The sequence below is a fragment of the Carcharhinus amblyrhynchos genome, chromosome 2 (genome assembly GCF_965287045.1).
Source record: "Carcharhinus amblyrhynchos chromosome 2, sCarAmb.v2.hapA, whole genome shotgun sequence".
Taxonomy (NCBI): Eukaryota; Metazoa; Chordata; class Chondrichthyes; order Carcharhiniformes; family Carcharhinidae; genus Carcharhinus; species Carcharhinus amblyrhynchos.
In genome coordinates, this window is record NC_137325.1 from 147,326,064 (window position 1) to 147,346,175 (window position 20,112).

The following is a 20,112-nucleotide window of genomic DNA, read 5'->3' on the forward strand; positions in this document are numbered from 1 at the left end:
ACTAGGATCTTCCAAGAAAAGAGCATGGAGGATACACTCCAGTATTAGGTAATTGAGAGCCATGCACCAGGATAAATGAAAGGATTAAAAGATGAGGAGCTCCAGAGGTCGTGAAAATGCAGCGTTTCAGCGCTGAACCTCACGTGATCCCCTTTGGTATGTTAGTTGAGAAATCCTCTATTGGGTTCTTCACTGATGCCTATCACAAACCTGCTCTGACTGGTCGGTATATACATTGTGATTCTTATAGATTCATGCATTCTAAGATTGGTCTTACCGGCAATCTTATAAATAAGGTTGTAACTATTTATTCAGTTTGCAAGCTTGATGCAGACAGAGATTGTGTGAGTCTGAAGCTACCCTGCAGGACAGAGGCGATTCTGAGCAGGTCATTGTTCACTGTGTGAGGTATGATCTTACAACTGGGTGAAAGGCCACCACTTTGACCATGTCAGCAACTGTTTCTAGGGTAAACAGTTCAGCTGGTAACGTAGCTCATTTATGTTCACTAGAAGTGACATACGCTCATAGTCAATTTGAGTTGATTTGATTTATTGTTGTCACATGTATTAATATACAATGAAAAGTGTAGACAAAGCGTACTGTTCATAGAGAAGGAAAGGAGAGGGTGCAGAATGTAGTGTTACAGTCATAGCCAGGGTGTAGAGAAAGATCAACTTAATGAAAATAGGTCCATTCAGAAGTCTGACGGCAGCAGGGAAGAAGCTGTTCTTGAGTCGGTTGGTACGTGACCTCAGACTTTTGCATCTTTTTCCTGACAGAGGAAGGTGGAAGAGAGAATGTCCGGGGTACGTGGGGATCCTTAATTATGCTGGCTGCTTTGCTGAGGCAGTGGGAAGTATAGACGGAGTCGGTGGATGGGGGACTGGTTTATGTGATGGAGCAGCTCTATAAAAAGATGAATATCTTCAAGCACTACACCTTTTTTTTTGAATTAGATGGCAGCTTGGGAAGCCTATCGTTCCTCATTGCTTTCTCTATAGCAACACCTCAGCCAGTTGGAATTGACTTGCCATCCATTTCTCTTGTATTATAAGTTATAGCGATCGAATGAAATTTGCCTTTTTTCTGTTTGTCCTGATGAGTGTACGGTGGAAAACTTCAACAACATGTTCCTCTTTTCAACTATATTCCAGTTGAGCACTGTTTGCTTGTGCCAACATTTACCTAGCTTCTCTTTTGTTTCCACAGCCTGTAAAAAAGAAGAAAATAAAGCGAGAGATAAAGATTTTAGAGAACCTGCGTGGAGGTCCCAATATCATTAACCTGTTAGACATAGTAAAGGACCCAGTGGTGAGTGTCGAATGTTATCGAGGGCCTTTCCAGCAGCCTCTGGGTTTACTGCAGAGTTGGGGCACAGGGTGTCCGCCACTGGTAAAATGGCCTGCATGCCTTTCCGTATCTGTTCCTGTGGGGAAGAGGTCAGTGTTGGGAAACATGTTTCCCTTTTGGAGAGGGTGCTGCTGTTAGCCTGTAGCTTTGTTTACTCAGTCTGGACTGGTATTACCAATGGACCATGAGGGTATTGATGATGTGTGGTTTAGCCTGAGGAGAAACTGCATCATCTGTGTGGCAGGAGATCCCTCAGGAAAGATGTGGATGGAGGAAGACCATTCAACCCTATAAACTTAGAACCCACAACTCCTTAAATATCAGCACCTTCACTGCCTGCGCCAATCTACCCCAAGGCAATTCCTTGAGGTGGTGCCAGGGGGAGGAATACTCTCCTGGATGGAATGCAAAATCAGTGCTCTAACTCGCTTAGGCTGCTACTAATCTCTGGATTTTGAGATAAATGGAGCAGGTTCAGGTGAAAGTTCATGTCTGTGATATCCAAACCCGTCTGTTCATTCCAGTCAGTTATTTGAAGATGAGAAAACCTAGGGAGGGAATATTCCATTCATCCCGTGCAACCCTCCTCCACTCGGCACTCACTGATTTCACCATGGGCCACTCTCTCAAATTTCACTGTACTGTTCTGGCACTTTCAGTGAACTCTGTCTGCCACTGTCACTCTGACCATAATACTTCAACCTCAAGGTTCAGTCAGGGCTGCAATCTGTCATTTTCCCAAAACTGCACACAGTACTCCAGTTGCAGCCTCACCAGTACCCTGTACAGTTGCAGCAAGACCTCCCTGCTTTTATATTCTATCCCCCTCACTATTAAGGCCAGCATCTCATTCGCTTCTTGATCACCTGCTGCACCTGCAGACTGGGTTTTTGCGATTCGTGCACAAGGACCCCCAGGTCCCTCTGCACAGCAGCATGTTGTAATTTTTCACCAATTATATAATAGTCCATTTTACTATTATTCCTACCAAAGTGGATAACCTCACATTTGCTCACGTTATACTCCATCTGCCAGGTCCTTGCCCACTCACTCAGCCTATCCAGATCTCTCTGCAGACTTTCCGCGTCCTCCACGCAATTTGATTTTCCACTCTTCTTTGAGTCATCAGCAAACTTTGTTACCCTCCACTCAGTCCCCTCCTCTAGATTGTCTATGTATCTAACCCAGCTTACATACACAATACCAAATCATTAACAATCATTACATACACAATACCAAATCATTAACAGACCTGCTTGTTGTGATTCATTAATTGTGTTTGACTTAAGAGCAGAGGTTCAGGAAACAGATGTATTTGATTGAAATCCTTTATACGGTTTATTTCATTGCTTCGACATCATTTAGCATTCTTCAAGTAAAGCAAGGGGTAAAATTTGGCCCTTTGAACCTGCTCTGCCATCCAGTAAGTTCATGTATATAGAAATGCAGATCATACTTTATTACTTATTTCTAAACAAATCTTATTTAATTACATACAGGACTAAAAACACCTTTCTTTTCTTTTCATGTCTTGGCCTTTCTCAGTCTCGGACTCCTGCACTGGTGTTTGAACATGTAAACAACACTGATTTCAAGGTAAGTTAAAGTTATGGTTAATTTTGGAGTGTTACTTACAGAAGGTATACAGTAAGCAAAGCTGTGGATGCAGATAGAATGTGAGAGCATGGATAGAGGCCATTCAGCCCTTTATGTCTGAGCCAACTTGTTTTAGCCGTTCAAAACTAATCTCACTCCCCCGCTCTTGCACTGTCGCTCTATCAGCTTTGAATGAACATAAGAACATAAGAAATAGGAGCAGGAGTAGACCATCTAGCCCTTCGAGCCTGCCCCGCCATTCAATAAGATCATGGCTGATCTGTCGTGGCTCAGTTCCACATTCCCGCCCTCTCCCCATAACCCTTAATCCCCCCTCTTATCAAAAACCCATCAACCTGCGTCTTAAAAATATTTAGCGAGGCAGCCTCCACCACTTCAATGGGCAGAGAATTCCAGAGATTCACCACCCTTCGAGTGAAGAAGTTCTTCCTCAACTCCGTTCTAAACCGCCCCCCCTTTATCTTGAGGCTGTGCCCCCTAGTCCTACTGTCCTTTCTGAGCGGGAAGAGTCTCTCCACCTCTATCCTATCCATCCCATTCATCATCTTATACGTCTCAATGAGATCTCCCCTCATTCTTCTAAACTCTAACGAGTACAAGCCTAGTTTATTCAGCCTCTCCTCATAGCTCAACCCCCTCAACTCCAGCATCAGCCTAGTAAACCTCCTCTGCACTCCCTCCAAGGCCAAAATATCCTTGCGTAAGTACGGTGCCCAAAACTGCACACAGTACTCCAGCTGCAGCCTCACCAATGCCCTATACAGCTGCAGCAAGACCTCCCTACTTTTATATTCTATCCCCCTCGCTATGAAGGCCAGCATCCCATTCGCCTTCCTGACCACCTGCTGCACCTGCAAGCTGGGTTTTTGCGACTCATGCACAAGGACCCCGAGGTCCCTCTGCACCGTCGCCTGCTGCAGTTTTTCGCCACGTAAGTAATAATCCTTCCTACCATTAGTTTCCTACTCTTCCCTTAGGAGGCGTGGTGATCTCTGCCTCACTGTGATTTGATATTCAGTGCTCCCTAATCCTTGTTCTGAAAGACATTCACCTCATCCAACACTTTCAACATTCACTCCTTCCACCAGCAGTAGCAGCAGTGTACCATCTCCAAGATATGCTGCATCAGCTTGCCAAGTGTCCTTCAACAACACCTTCCAAACCCATGACCTCTAACACTTAGGAGGACAAGGACAGCAGATACACAAAAATATGACCGTCAAATTACTCTCCAAGCCACACACCATCCTGACTCAGAACTATATTGCCGTTCCTTTGCTGTGGCGAGATCCAAACTTTGAAACCTCACCCCTGGCAGCACTGTGGGTTTTCCTGTAAGACATGGACAGCAGCGGGTCCACCTCATCGCTGTCTTCTCAACGGCAGTTCGGGATGGGCAATAAATACGGGCCTAAGCAGCGACACTCTGACTCTTTCAATAAGTTTTAAAAACCCGCTGTGTTTTGGGCTGATAATTTTTGCCAGCTGAAGCCACAGTGAGTGCGAGGCTGAGACCTCACTGAAATGTTGCAAATACAGGCAACACAACCCCACTTTTTTTGTGCCAGAAATTATGTTTAACCCTATCTCCTCCCCCTTCCTGCGATGAAATGCATTAGGTGTCGGTCATAATTTTCCCCAGTTGGTGCTGAAATCAAGCAGGTGATTTTGGCCATGTTGTCAGGAAGATGCACGGAGTTTAAGACAGACTCACACGGAGCAGACTGTGCATGCTGAACAGCAAACCGAAACAGGCCTCCAGGAAAATTCGTGAACTATGAAACAGATTTTGTGCTCAAACTTACAACGTTGGCTAACTCGTTGACTAACTCAACTGCAGCGAGGCTATTTTGTGTTAGCGGGAGAGCTAGAAAAAAGAAGAATGTGACCTGAAAAAGATGTCTGAGATCAAATGTGGCATGAGAACAGGGACCACCTCTGGCTGGATCTTGGGAAACACGTATCGGAATGGGTCCTTGAAAATTGCCAGAGTGGTGACATTGTGATTAGGAAAGCAGTACGTATACATGGCCTTAAGTGAGACAAATTAAACTAAGTCCAGCAAAGATTCCAGAGCATCTTTTTCACCCCATTACTGAACCCCATTCGTATTCGTAAAGATCTCTATCAGGTCACCCCTCAGTTTTCTCTTTTCGAGGGACCAGCACCTCTGTTCAATCATTTCTGATCACTTTTGATATTCTTATTGATCAGTTTGTACTTTCTCCAGTCCTTTTGATAATACGGACACTGCGATTGTACATTTATTGTGCATTTTTACTCCAGATCTCCCAAAAATGGACTGTGATGTTGGCCTTCACTGCCGTCTCCAGAATTCTATTCCACTGGTCAAGAGTTCCCTGGAGGAAAACTAAAACCACCTCCATGTCCAATCCCTCCCCCTCTGCTTCCTGGGCTTAGCTGTGTCCCTTTCTCACACTTGCAAGGTCTTTGCACCGAGCTGACCCTTGTTATTGTTCAGTCTTTGTTGGCTTTCTAATGAACTGATACTTATGGTTTATTGATTTTTTTTACTTCTATAACCTGTCACCTTACAGGTTATATCTTGTCTACCATTCCACTAACCTGTCTCCCTGATGTCTGTTAATGAGCCGAGCTGTCTGTAACATTTTGACTCAAAGGATGAAACACGTTTAGTTGAGGGATGGGGTAGGAGTAAGTGTACATTTTTTAGCGTAGAAGGACCAGACTGTCAAAGATTTGAGAATATAGTGTTCACTTCTTGTTGCCATACTACCAGAAGGACGTGGAGGCTTTGGAGAGGGTACAGAAAAGCTTTACCAGGATGTTGCCTGGTAAGGAGGGCATTAACTATGAGGAGAGGTTGGAGAAACCTGGTTTGTTCTCACTGGAACGATGGAGGTTAAGAGGCGACCTGATAGAAGTCTACAAGATTATGAGGGGCACGGACAGAGTGGATAGTCAGAAGCTTTTTCCCAGGATGGAAGAGTCAATTACGAGGGGGCACAGGTTGAAGGTGCAAGGGGCAAAGTTTAAAGGAGATGTACAAAGCAAGTTTTCACACAGAGGATGGTGGGTGCTTGGAACCTGCTGCTGGGAGGGAAGTGGAAGCAGATGTAATAGTGAGTTTTAAGGGGCGTTTGGACAAATATGTGAATAGGATGGGAATAGAGGGATATGGACCCCAGATCAGTGGGGCAGCATGGTTGGTGCAGGTTTAGAGGGCTGAAGGGCCTGTTCCTGTGCTGTAATTTTCTTTGTTCTTTCTTCTGTGTATAACATGCATACTTTTCTCAATTCCACAGCAATTATACCAGACGTTATCAGACTATGATATTCGATTCTACATGTATGAGATTTTAAAGGTGAGGAGCCTCTCTACTTGCAGGGCTGGGGAGGAGTCGGGGGGATGGTGGGGAAACCTTGAAATACTGAACCATAGAATCCCTACAGTGCAGAAGGAGGCTGTTTGGCCCATCGAGTCTGCATCAACCGCAATCCCACCCAGGCTCTATTCCCGTAACCCCACATATTTACCCTGCTAATACCCCTGATACTAGGGTCAATTTAGCATGGCCAGTCAATTGGGGTGGCACAGTGGTTAGCACTGCTGCCTCACAGCGCCAGGGACCCGGTTCAATTCCGGCCTCGGGTCACTGTCTTTGTTGAGTGTGCACATTCTCCCCGTGTCTGCATGGGTTTCCTCTGGGTGCTTTGATTTCCTCCCACAGTCCAAAGATGTTCCGGCTAGGTTGATTGGCCATGCTAAATTGACCCTAGAATTGGTGCAGACTGGATGGCCTCCTTATGCACTGTAGGGATTCTGTGATTCTACTGAATACAGCTTTCCCTTGTTTAGCATTCCTAATGTGTTCCAAAAACTGCACCTTAAATTAAAACATGCAAAACAAAAATTACTTTCCCAGAAACAGACAATATAATGAGGGTATTCCTGGCTTGTAATTTTTACATTAAAAACCTTGTCACTGCTTTGAATATAAATGGCCCAAAAACCCTCTCTCTTCCTCACATTTATTAACTTGCTAACTCTGGACTTAACTCCCACTCGATGCCAACCTGACATGCCTATTCGTCAACTAACTCTGACCCTTCCACTCACCACATAACCCCCCCGCCGTGCCATCTCCCCCTTCTGGCCCCCTCTCTTGCCATCACCCCTACTCCTCCTCCTCCTCCCCTGACCCTTCCCCATGATGTCTCCCCAGAGCTGCTCCTGTCCTGGCACAGAGGAAGGGAAGTAGGAGTGAGGGATTGCAGCTCCCCATTGACGGTTGCCCCTGTACTTTTACTCCTGCACCCCCAGTTGTGAAGATGTTTTTATAATGGTTGGACTGAATTTTTGCTGTTTGTTTTCTGTGTTTCTGTGGCCAGGCCCTGGATTACTGTCACAGTATGGGAATCATGCACAGAGACGTTAAACCACACAATGTGATGATCGATCATGAACACAGAAAGGTAAGGGGCTGATGTGTACCTCACTTTCAGGCTGGTCTCAGCATGGTATCAGGAAGCATTCAAACTTTTGAGGCCGTGTGCAGGAGGCTGCTGTCGATGCAATTGGAACTGAGTCAATTGTATACTTGTCCCTTTCCCCTCTACTTTGGAATTTAATGTTGGCAAATGTGAGGTTGTCCACTTTGGTAGGAATAATGGTAGGAAGGACTATTACTTACATAGCGAAAAACTGCAGCATGCGACAGTGCAGAGGGACCTCGGGGTCCTTGTGCATGAGTCGCAAAAACCCAGCCTGCGGGTGCAGCAGGTGGTCAGGAAGGCGAATGGGATGCTGGCCTTCGTAGCGAGGGGATTGAATATAAAAGTAGGGAGGTCTTGCTGCAGCTGTATAGGGCACTGGTGAGGCCACAGCTGGAGTACTGTGTGCAGTTTTGGTCACCGCACTTACGCAAGGATATTTTGGCCTTGGAGGGAGTGCAGAGGAGGTTTACTAGGCTGATTCCGGAGTTGAGGGGGTTGAACTATGAGGAGAGGCTGAATAAACTAGGCTTGTACTCGTTAGAGTTTAGAAGAATGAGGGGAGATCTCATTGAGACATATAAGATGTTGAATGGGATGGATAGGATAGAGGTGGAGAGGGTCTTCCCGCTCAGAAAGGACAGTAGGACTAGAGGGCACAGCCTCAAGATAAAGGGGGGGCGGTTTAGGACGGAGTTGAGGAAGAACTTCTTCACTCGAAGGGTGGTGAATCTCTGGAATTCTCTGCCTGTTGAAGTGGTGGAGGCTGCCTCGCTCAATATTTTTAAGACGCGGGTTGATAGGTTTTTGATAAGGGGGGATTAAGGGTTATGGGGAGAGGGCGGGAATGTGGAACTGAGCCATGACAGATCAGCCATGATCTTATTGAATGGCGGGGCAGGCTCGAGGGGCTTGATGGCCTACTCCTGCTCCTATTTCTTATGTTCTTTACTGAATTTGGGTTCAGTAGAGGCCCTGTATTGGAGTGCTGGTCACTGGTAAAACTGGTGGGTTCCTCTATGGACCCCATTATACACAGTGTGTGTAACTGAACTCATTGCTGTAGTTATACAGCCGTCAGCACTGACTTGAGCTGCTGATGAATTGAGCTTCTGGTCAGGCCTGGTCTTCTGGTTGGAAAGCTGGAACAAAAAGGGGAATGGGCTTAAAGTTAGAGCCAGGCATTAAGAGCAGAAGTATGGATGTTAGGGAACTTGGGGAAATAAATAGTGATGTCTTGAGGAGTGTACATATTACAGCGAAAGAGGTGCTGGAAGTCTTAAAGTGCATCAAGGTAGATAAATCCCTGGGACCTGATGAAGGGTATCCCAGGACATCGTGGGAAAGAAATTGCAGGTCCCCTAGCAGAGACATTTGAATCGCCGATAGTAACGGGTGAGGTGCCCGAAGATTGGAGAGTGAGAAATGTGGTGCCTTTGCTTAAAAAGGGCAGCAGGGAAAAGCCTGGGAACTACAGGCCAGTGAGCCTCACATCTGTGGTGGGTAAGTTGTTGGAAGATATTTTGAGAGACAGGATCTATAGGTATTTAGAGACACAAGGACTGATTAGGGACAGTCAGCATGGCTTTGTGAGTGGAAAATCATGTCTCACAAATTTGATTGAGTTTTTTGAATGGGTAACCAAGAAGGTAGATGAGGGCAGTACAGTTGTCTACATGGACTTTAGCAAGGCCTTTGACAAGGTACCGCAGGATAGATTGTTGCATAAAGTTAAATCTCACAGGATCCAAGGTGAGGTATCTAAATGGATACAAAATTTGCTTCTTCACAGAAGCCAGACAGGAGTGGTTGTGAAGAGTTGTTTTTCCAAACTGGAGGCCTGTGACCAGCAGTGTTTGCGGATGACGTAGTGGATAGTGAAGAAAGTTATCTTCGATTGCAACGGGATCTTGATCAATTGGGCCAGTGGGCTGATGGATGGCAGTTGGAGTTTAATTTAGACAAATGCGAGGTGATGCTTTTTGGTAGATTGAACCAGGGCAGGACTTACTCAGTTAATGGTAGGGAGTTGGGGAGAGTTACAGAACAAAGAGATCTAGGGGTACAGGTTCATAGCTCCTTGAAAGTAGAGTCACAGGTGGACAGAGTGGTGAAGAAGGCGTTCGGCATGCTTGGTTTCACTGGTCAGAGCATTGAATACAGGAGTTGGGACATCTTGTTGAAGTTGTACAAGACATTGATAAGGCCACACTTGGAATACTGTGTACAGTTCTGGTCACCCTATTATAGAAAGGATATTATTAAACTAGAAAGAATGCTGAAAAAATTTACAAGGATGTTATTGGGACTTGATGGTTTGAGTTGGATTGACTGGGACTTTTTTCTTTAAGCGTAGGAGGCTGAGGGGTGATCTTGTAGAGGTCTATAAAATAATGAGGGGCACAGATCAGCAAGATAGTCAATATATTTTCCCAAAGTAGGGGAGTCTAAAACTAGAGGGCATAAGTTTAAGGTGAGAGGGAAGAGATACAAAAGTGTCCAGAGGGACAATTTTTTCACACAGAGGGTGGTGAGCGTCTGGAACAAGCTGCCAGAGGTGGTAGTAGAGGCGGGTACAATTTTGTTTTTAAAAAGCGTTCAGACAGTTACATGGGTAAGATGGATATAGAGGGATATGGGCCAAATGTGGGCAATTGGGATTAGCTGAAGGGTATAAAAAAAGGCAGCATAGACAAGTTGGGCTGAAGGGCCTGTTTCCATGCTGTAAACCTCTATGACTCTATAAATAGATCATTAGGCCCCACCTGTCTGTTGTGTCATTTGCTCTACTTTCCCATCTGTATTGATTCCTTCGTTAGTCAAGGATTTATTGAACTCGGCTTTATCCAGTGATCCCGGCTGCAGCACGCTCTGGAGAAGCTCATTCCGCTGGGCATGCTACTCCAGGTGTGGTCTCACCAGGCTCTGTACACTGAAGCCTAGACCACTTGGCCCTAAAAACACAGTTAATGCTGGAAACTGAAAGCTTCAAAGCCCCGATTGGTAAGTGTGGCAGTGAGGCAGAGGGTCTGAGGTGATCCCTGAGGGGCATTGTGATCAGGTTGGAGGGGCAGCGTGAAGGGGAAGCTGAGTCAGGGACACGTTGAGGAGAATCCTTGGTTGGAGCTGGGAAGGAGTGCAGAGTAATTGTGTTCAGTTCTGTCAGAACCTTGTTTGTAAATATCTATTTATCATTGGGAGGAAACTCTTTATAACATCAAGCCGCAAAGCGTCACCTTCAAAGTTATTGCAGCATTGATAAAGATATTGAGAATCTAGCTGGGAATTGTAATCGGTACCCCATCTCGATAAGCACTGCCTCCTTCAGCTTACTATGGGATTGGCCCGGCTGACCTTGGTTACATGTGAATCTCACAGCTCCTTTTATGGGCTCTGTGTTGCTGATTATTATTGATGCCATTCCAAGTGGCTTGATATTAATAGAACATAGAACACTACAGCACAAACAGGCCCTTCGGCCCACAAGATGCACCAATCATATCCATACCTACCAGGCCTATCTATAACCCTCAATCCCATTAAATCCCATGTACTCATCCAGAAGTCTCTTAAAAGACCCCAGCGAGTTTGCCTCTACCACAATCGACGGCAGCCGATTCCACTCACTCACCACCCTCTGAGTGAAAAACTTACCCCTAACATCTCCAAGTATTCCTGAAATAACATCATCCGCAGTGATCAGAAAACTAGGACAAACCTTTACCACCTACGGTCTGCCAGAAATTCCAGTCTCTGATAACGGCACTGCCTCTACAGCAGCATTTGATCCAAAATAACAGAATCTGGTTTCCTTCCACAGTCCAGAGGTGTGTAGGTTAGGGGAGACTGGCCATGCTAAATTGTCCCAAGATGTGTAGGTTAGGGAGATTAATGAGGTTATGGGAATCGGGTCTGGTTGGGATGTCAGAGAGTTGGCACTCCCTCCATGCTGCCCGACTGACAGTGCTCTGCTCTCTCCATGCTGCCCTCCCTGAGGGTACTATACTGTCCCCACACTGCCCTGCTGACAATGCTGTGCTCTCGAAAAGGGTTTGAACCTGTATTTCCTGACTGAGGCACACTATTGTGATATGCACTGAGTTTTGGATGGCATTGTCAGATATGAGATGCTGCTTTCCCCTCGGGCTGCCCCGAGTCTCTCCTCTGGAATTCCTGACTGGAATTGTTTCATAGCTGCTGTGAAAGGTCACAAGGACTGAGCTTGCTTTCCATCACCGAACCAGTCAGAAATATGTATAGCATCTTTCTCTCGTGATGTGTAAAGTAGCACAATGGCCAACAGATTTATTCTGATTTGTCTTGTGTTTTTTTTTCTCTCTTTCTGCCCCTTAGCTTCGACTGATAGACTGGGGCCTGGCAGAGTTTTATCACCCAGGACAGGAGTACAATGTAAGGGTGGCATCCAGATACTTCAAGGGACCTGAGCTTTTGGTCGACTACCAGGTAGGTTTACAAAGTGCCAGCTGGTCAGTGTCTTCACTGGACAAACAAATGGACAGAAAAACATCATCTGGTCCATTAGACTTGCCTGATTGTGGACACAGCATCATGACTAGACATGTGTCTATAAAGCAGTGAGGGGGCTGGATAGTGTCCCCATTGAGAGATTATTGTAATGGCAGCAGTGTTAACTATCTCAGAGCTCTGTAAGATACTGTGTAGCTTCAATGACAGCACCTTCCAAACTCTCAACCTATACCATCTAGAAGGACAAGAGGCAGCAGATTCCTGGGAACACCACCACCTGGAGATTCTCCTCCGAGCCACTCACCATCCTGACTTGGAAATATATCAGCCGTTCCTTCACTGTCACTGGGTCACAATCCTGGAACTCCCTCCCTGATTGAGTGTTGGTGAGCAGGGTGTAACTGAGTAAATGCCATTGGATGACCATGCTCCAAAGAAAACCAGACCCAGCTCCTTGAGCCTATCACGGTCACTGAGGTTCTTGAAATTAAATTTGGTCTTGTAGACCTCATTCTGGACCTTCTTGTAAGAAGCATGACTGCCAGTTCATTCACAGCAAGATCCCACATAACGCAGTGAGGATAATTATCAGATTTTCTATGCTGGTGCCCTCCTCTCTGGAGGCCTGAACATCCCCTTCCCCCCAGCCACCCACCAATCCACTCCGAAAGGATCCCTTAAATATTTTGCCGGGAGTTGGTCACCCTATTGATAAAAGACCCAGAAGTGACGTGAGCATGTACTGAAAGTGGTTGGGATGTGGGATGCACTGCCTGACGGAGTGCTCGGGCAGGGTCACTCAGCACTTCAAAGGAACTTGGACCATTACCTGAAGAGAAATGATTAGAGCACAGTGGTTAGCACTGCTGTCTCACAGCTCCAGGGACCCAGGCGAGGGTCACTGTCTGTGTGGAGTCTACACCTTCTCCCCATGCCTACCTAGGTTTCCTCCAGGTGCTCTGGTTTTTAGGTGCATTGACACAAACAGGCGCCGGACTGTGGTGACTAGGGGCATTGTGCAGTAACTTCATTGCAGTGTTAATGTGAGCCTTACTTGTGACTAATAAATAAACTTTAGTTTTACTTTATAAAATTGAACTAATCGCGCAGTGAGAGCAGTGTGAACTAACTAAACCTCCTGTTCCCTCCTAGATGTACGACTACAGTCTCGACATGTGGAGTTTAGGTTGTATGCTGGCCAGCATGATCTTCAGGAAAGAACCCTTCTTCCATGGACACGACAACTATGACCAGGTGATAGACTGTCGTACATCAGCCCCCAGTTCATACAACAGACTAATACCCTGTCACTCACCTGCATCTCCTCCTCTCACCCACCATTTCCCTACCAGCATTATTCATTCATAGCTAGAAAGGAAACCAGGGTTTCTCACTGACCCATTCAGCCCTGCACAATCAGCCTGCCTCAGCCACTGTACTTAAATGATTTTGCCAAATTCTGCTAATTCTTGACTATGCTGTAAGCTCAAAAGAGGGAAGTGCAGAGAAACCCAATCGGCTAAGCAGTCTAATGTTCTCTATCTTGATCGCTCTTGCTCTTGCATGTGTCTGCTCCATAGAGCCATAGAATCTCTACAGTGCAAAAAGAGGCCATTCAGACTATCAGGTCTGCACCAACTCTCTGAAAGAGCATCCCATGGATGCCTCCCCTTCTGCTCTATCCCTCTAACCCTGTGCGTTTACCTGACCAATCCATCTAACCTATACATCTTTGGACTGTAAGAAGTCTCACAACACCAGGTTAAAGTCCAGAAGGTTTATTTGGTAGAACGAGCTTTCAGAGTGCTGGTCCTTCATCAGGTGAGTGGGAGTTGTGTTCACAAGCAGGACATATATAGATACAAACTCAATTACAAGATAATGGTTGGAATGCGAGTCTTAACAGGCAATCAAGTCTTTACAGGCACTTCTTGCTGTGCCTACCCCAGTCCAATGCCGGCATCTGTATACCTTGTGGAGTACACCGGAGCACCCAGAGGAAACCCACACAGATACAGGGAGAATGTGCAAACTCCACATAGACAGTGACCCGAGGCAGGAATTGCTTCACAGCGCCAGGGACCTGGGTTCGATTCCTGGCTTGGGCCACTGGGTGAAATTTGCACGTTGTCCCCATGTCTGCATGGGTTCCCTCCCACATTTGAAAGATGTGCTGGTTAGGTGCATTGACCTGAAGAGGCACCGTAGTGTGGTGACTAGGGGAATCTCACAGTAATGTCATTGCAGTGGTAATATAAGTCTTATTTGTGACTAATAAATGACCTTTAACATTTTTAACCTGGGTTCCTGACACTGAGAGGCGGCACTGCTAACCACTTTGCTTTATTGACCTTTTGACTTATCTTGGCATCTTCAAAGGTTCTACGCCTACTCCTTCCTCCCTCCCCCCAGGGATAAGGAAGTTCAGTTAATGTGGAGACTGGAGAAGCTGGTAGAGACTTGACAGGGTGGATACTGATAGGAAGTTCCACCTCATGGAACAAACTAAAGCCAAGTTTACCATTTAAGACGGGGATGAGAACTTTTTCTCTTGAACCACCTGTCCTCCCATCCTCGCGAATGCACTCTCTCCACAACCACTTTAGCCTCAATCCTCAGCTAAACTTAATCCACCCAAAATGACTGATGCTAAATTTGATTTTCACCAAAGGGTTAGGAGAAGGCCATTTGGCCCTTTGTGCCTGTGCTGGCTCTTTGAAAGAGTCCCACCCTCCCTTTCCCCATTGCTCTGCAATTTTCTCCCCTTCAAATATTTCTCCAACTTTCTTTTGGAAGTTTATTGAATCTGCTTTCAGTATCTTTTTAGACAGCATGTTCCAGATCACAGCTTGCTGTGTTACTGAAAGCTTTTCCCATGTTATCCTTGTTTCATTTGCCACTTGTGTTGAATCCTTTTCCTCTTATTATTGATCCTTTTGCCACAGGGATCATTTCAAAATTCTCCCTGATTTTGATCACCTAAACATGTGATGAAAACTCCCCTTAACTTTACATTCAAACCTATGAAATAGGAGCAGGAGTAGCCCATTCAAACTCTCGAATCTGCTCCGTCACTCAGAGTCAATGAATATTTTTAAGGCAGATAGATTATTCACGCTCACAAGATGGTGTTGAGGCCACAATCAGGTCAGCCACGATCTGATTGTGGCCTCAACAGCTTTGAATTGATGTTCTGTTGACCCAAATCCAGGTCACTGATTTATTGTTCACTTTCCAGTTGGTTCGAATTGCCAAGGTGCTGGGAACAGAAGACTTGTACGATTATATCGACAAATACAACATTGAACTAGACCCACGCTTTAATGATATTTTGGGCAGGTGAGTCCTCATGGTTTTTATCTCTTCATTGAAACCTGAAGGGGATGGAGGTATTTATATCAAGATTGGAGTCTCCTTCCTCCTCACTCACACCTCTGCTTTTGGATATTAAACAAAACAGAATGTGTTACAACATTGGGGCTCTAGCCTACTGCCTTTTAACACCGAGGTTTAGATCATGTTAGTTTGGTGGGGAAATTCGAGAGGCTTTCCTCACTCTAGTCAGCTCAGACATATTCAAGGAGGTATTCCAGCTGTAAACAGCTATGTCCTGTCCTCCCCAGAGAGCTCCATTGACGCTCATCCCACCAGGAGCTGGAACCCTGGCCGTTCTCCTACCTATTTTACAAAACTGTAGTGGAAACCTGGAATTCAACTTCCTCCCTCCTTTTCCCAATTCCTCAAAGCAGTGAGTCAATTTAAACTTTTCAAGACTTTGATCACAAGATCATAAGGAAGAGGAGCAGAAGTAGGCCATTTGGCTTCTTGATCCTGTCGATAAGATCATGGCCTAACTGATCGTCTTAATTCCACTTCCTTGCTGGTACCCTTGATTCCCGTCGATCAAAAATGTGTTTAATTCAGTCATATTCAATGACACAGCCCCAGTGTTCTGTATACAAGAGAAAAGAGATGGTCCTTTGAGATGCTTATGGGAAGGTGGTGGGGTCATGGTATTGTCACTGGACTAGTAATCCAGGGTCCCAGTGTAATTCTCTGGGGACCTGGGGTTGAATATGATTGATAGTGGAATTTGAATTTAGTCAAAACCCATCCAGATCACAAATGTTCTTTAGGGAAGGAAATCTGCCATCCTTACCCGGTCTGGCCTACGTTAGACTCCAGAGCCACAGAAATGTGGTTGACTCTCAACTGCCCTCTGAAATGGCCTCCAAGACCCTCAAATGTGTCGAACCGCTACAAAGACCCACATCTCTGGGACTGCAGTTGTTGGTGGTTTTTTAAAATAATTTCCTTCTCAGAAAAAACAACAAATAGGGTGGCACAGTGGTTAGCACTGCTGCCTCACAGTGCCAGGTTCAACTCTTGTCTTGGATCACTGTCTGTGTGGAGTTTGCATGTTCTCCCTGTGTCTGTGTGGGTTTCCTCCGGGTGCTCCGGTTTCCTCCCATGGTCCAAAGATGTGTGGGTTAGATTGATTAGAGTCATATAGGTTTACAGCATGGAAACAGGCCCTTCTGCCCAATTTGTCCATGCTGCCCTTTTTTTCTAAACCCCTAAGCTAGACCCAATTGCCCGCATTTGGCTCATATCCCTCTATACCCACCTTACCCATGTAACTATCTAAATGCTTTTTAAAAGACAAAATTGTACCTGCCTCTACTACTACCTCTGGCAGCTTGTTCCAGACACTCACCACCCTCTGTGTGAAAAAATTGCCCTTCTGGACACTTTTATATCTCTCCCCTCTCACCTTAAACCTATGCCCTCTAGTTTTAGACTCTCCTACCTTTGGGAAAAGGTATTGACTATCTACCTTGTCAATGCCCCTCATTATTTTATAGACCTCTATAAGATCACCTCTCAGCCTCCTACACTCCAGAGAAAAAAGTCCCAGTCTATCCAGCCTCTCCTTATAACTCAATCCATCAAGTCCCGGTAACATCCTAGTAAATCTTTTCCGCACTCTTTCTAGTTTAATAATATCCTTTCTATAATAGGGTGACCAGAACTGTACACAGTATTCCAAACGTGGCCGCACCAACTTCAATAAGATGTCCCAACTCATTGGCCGTGCTAAATTGCCCCTTAGTGTCAGGGATATTATCAGAGTAAATAGGGGTTATGGGGATAGGGCCTGGGTGGAAATGTTGTCAATGTGGGTTTGATGGGCCCCCTCCTGCACTATAGGGGTTCTATATATGAGAAGGCAGCTCACCACCACCTTCTCGAGGGAAACTAGGGATGGGGCAATAAATGCTGGTCTCGCCAGCGACATCTACATCCTGGAAATAGAGTATAGAACAGTACAGCACAGGAACACAATATTGTGCCAAACATGACACCAAATTAAACTAATCCCTTCTGCCTTCCCAAGGTCCATATCCCTCTATTCCTTGCATATTCATGTGCTTGTCTAAAAGTCCCTTAAGCACCTCTATCGTATCTGCCTCCACCATCACCTATGCAGCGCGTTCCAGACACCTACCACACTCTGTGTTTAAAAAAAACTTACCCCTCACATCTCCTTTGAACTTCACCCTCTTACTTTAAGTGCATGCCCTCCCCCCCCCAACTCTGACTGTTAACTCTTTCTATGCCCTCTCATGATTTTAAAGACTTCCCTCAGCATGTGCCGTTCCAAAGAAAACAGCACTAGTTTGTCCAGCCTCTCCTTATAGCTCATACCCTCTAATCCAGGCAGCATCCTGATAAACCTCTTCTGCACCCTCTCCAAAGCCTCCACGGGTAGTGGAGGTGTAATGTGGTGACTAGAATTGAACGCAAAACTCTTAAGTGTGGCCTGACCAGAGTTTTATAAAGCTATTTTAAAAATGTATTAGTTTTATTTTGAATTTTAAAAGAGGATTCATCTTTGCCTCAGTCTTAAAACCCTATATCTTTAAACTGTAACCCCAGTTCTAGATTCCCCATGAGGTTTACACTGCTGCCTCACAGCACCAGGGACCCAGGTTCAATTCTGATCTTGGGTCACTATCTGTGTGGAGTTTGCACGTTATCCCCATTTCTGATTTGATTTGATTTATTGTCATATATATTAACGTACAGTGAAAAGTATTGTTTCTTGCGTGCTATACAGATGAAGCATACCAATCATAGAGAAGGAAAGGAGAGAGTGCAGAATATAGTGTTACAGTCATAGCTAGGGTGTAGAGAAAGATCAACTTAATGCAAGATAGGCCCATTCAAAAGTCTGTGTCCATTCAGCAGGGAAGAAGCTCTTCTTGAGTCTGTGTGGGTTTCCTCACATAGTCCAAAGATGTGTAGGTTAGGTGCATTACCATGGTAAATGTGCGGAGTTATGGGGTTAGGGCGGAGGGGGGATGCATGAGTGGGATACTCTTTCAGAGGGCAGTGCAGACTCGATGGGCTGGATGGCTTCTTTTGGCACTGTAGGGATTTTATGAATCTGGCTTTGGAGCAAGACCATCCTTGCACCAGCTTGGTGGTCTTCTGCCCGACTGAATGCACTGTTGGAGGTTTTTGGTTCTGTGGGAGCTAGTGCTATCTTTGTCTCTTGTTCACCTGTGCTCATATGAGCAGAGTACTGGGATGGAACCAAGTATGAACCTGGCTAATGTTTTCCTAACACCAGGTTAAAGTTCAACAGGTTTATTTGGTAGCAAACACCACTAGCTTTCAGAGCACTGCCTCTTCAGTGGGGGTGTGGGGATGGCCTTGGCCAGATGTTCGTCTTCATCAATGACATGTTGAAGACTCCGGAGAAAATGTCGTAGCTTCTCCGCTCCGCACCTGTGCTTAACGCTCTCTCCGCTCACATTTAACATGTATACCTTTAAGACTTGATCAGCTTTACGGATCTGCATTCTAATTATTATTCTGTAAATTGAGTTTGTGTCTTTATATGCCCTGTTTGTGAATAGAACTCCCACTTACCTGATGAAGAAGCAGCGCTCCAAAAGCTAGTGGCATTTGCTACCAAATAAACCTGTTGGACTTTAACCTGGTGTTGTGAGATTTCTTACTGTGTTTACCCCAGTCCAATACCGGCATCTCCACATCATAATGTTTTCCTGCCAGTATGTTACAAATTACTGCAGTACCACTGTGCTCCTCTTAGTGGTGCTATTGAGCCATTAGAACTGGAAGGAGGCAGAAAGACACCAGCTGTACAGCATGGGGGAAAGGCCATTCAGCCCCTCCGGCTGTACAGCATGGGGAAAAGGCCATTCAGCCCCTCTGGCTGTACAGCATGGGGGAAAGGCCATTCAGCCCCTCCGGCTGTACAGCATGGGGAAAAGGCCATTCAGCCCCTCCAGGTATTCGCTCTCTGGGATCCTGCTGTGCACTCTCCAGCTGGTTGAATAACCTGCTATATTTGAAATGCTTTTGGCAGTGTCTCTGAGATACTGTGACATCTTGCCAATAAGGGTTAACTCCTGTTTTCCCCTTTCATCTCCAGGCATTCTCGGAAGAGGTGGGAGCGCTTTGTGCACAGTGAAAACCAGCATCTGGTCAGCTCGGAGGCCCTGGACTTTTTAGACAAGTTGCTCCGTTACGACCACCAAGCTCGGCTGACGGCGAGAGAGGCCATGGAACACCCTTACTTCTGTACGTCTCCCACCAAGCATGTTGTAAAGCACAGGATGGGGGGAGGAGGGAGAGAGCAATATGATGGGTATCTGTGAAGAAAGAACTCACATGCATGGCAGTATATTTTCTCCCTTTGACACTCGCTGCATATTTCCCACCTGCTGTACTGGGTCCAGAATTGGATTGAGATCACAGCAAATCCTCGTTTAAAAAACTGAAGGAACAGTAACAAGATTAGACCCGCAGACCCTCGAGCTTTCTGCACCATTCATTAAGATCGTCCAGCTCTGCTTTCCCGCTTCTGTCCCACATCATCCCAATGCCCGAAAAATCCTCAACCCCTGTCTTGAATATGCTCAATAACTGAGTTTCCACTGCTTTCTGTGCTAGAGAATTCACAATTCTCTTATCAATCCTAAATGGCTTAACCCCTATCCTGAGACCATAGAGACTGGACTCTCCAGCTGGGGCAGATAGTCACCCAGTCAAACACTCTCACAATCTTATACTTTTTCAACAAGATCACTTCTCATTTTTCTAAGCGCCACTTTCTGTGTTATATCTGACAATTTTCCCTTTCTG

General features: G+C 45.7%; 1 protein-coding gene across 4 annotated transcripts in view; it reads left to right on the forward strand.

Annotated features, from left to right (window-relative positions):
* LOC145359418 (casein kinase II subunit alpha-like) overlaps positions 1 to 20,112 on the forward strand; it is a 67,298-nt gene that overhangs the window by 34,745 nt on the left and 12,441 nt on the right. For all 4 annotated transcript variants that reach the window (XM_080213972.1, XM_080213979.1, XM_080213965.1 and 1 more), the window contains exons 4-11: positions 1,213 to 1,314; positions 2,899 to 2,949; positions 6,258 to 6,317; positions 7,345 to 7,428; positions 11,800 to 11,910; positions 13,087 to 13,188; positions 15,173 to 15,273; positions 19,400 to 19,548. In XM_080213972.1, coding sequence (XP_080070098.1) covers positions 1,213 to 1,314; positions 2,899 to 2,949; positions 6,258 to 6,317; positions 7,345 to 7,428; positions 11,800 to 11,910; positions 13,087 to 13,188; positions 15,173 to 15,273; positions 19,400 to 19,548 — 760 coding nt within the window. The remainder of the gene's footprint in view (positions 1 to 1,212; positions 1,315 to 2,898; positions 2,950 to 6,257; positions 6,318 to 7,344; positions 7,429 to 11,799; positions 11,911 to 13,086; positions 13,189 to 15,172; positions 15,274 to 19,399; positions 19,549 to 20,112) is intronic.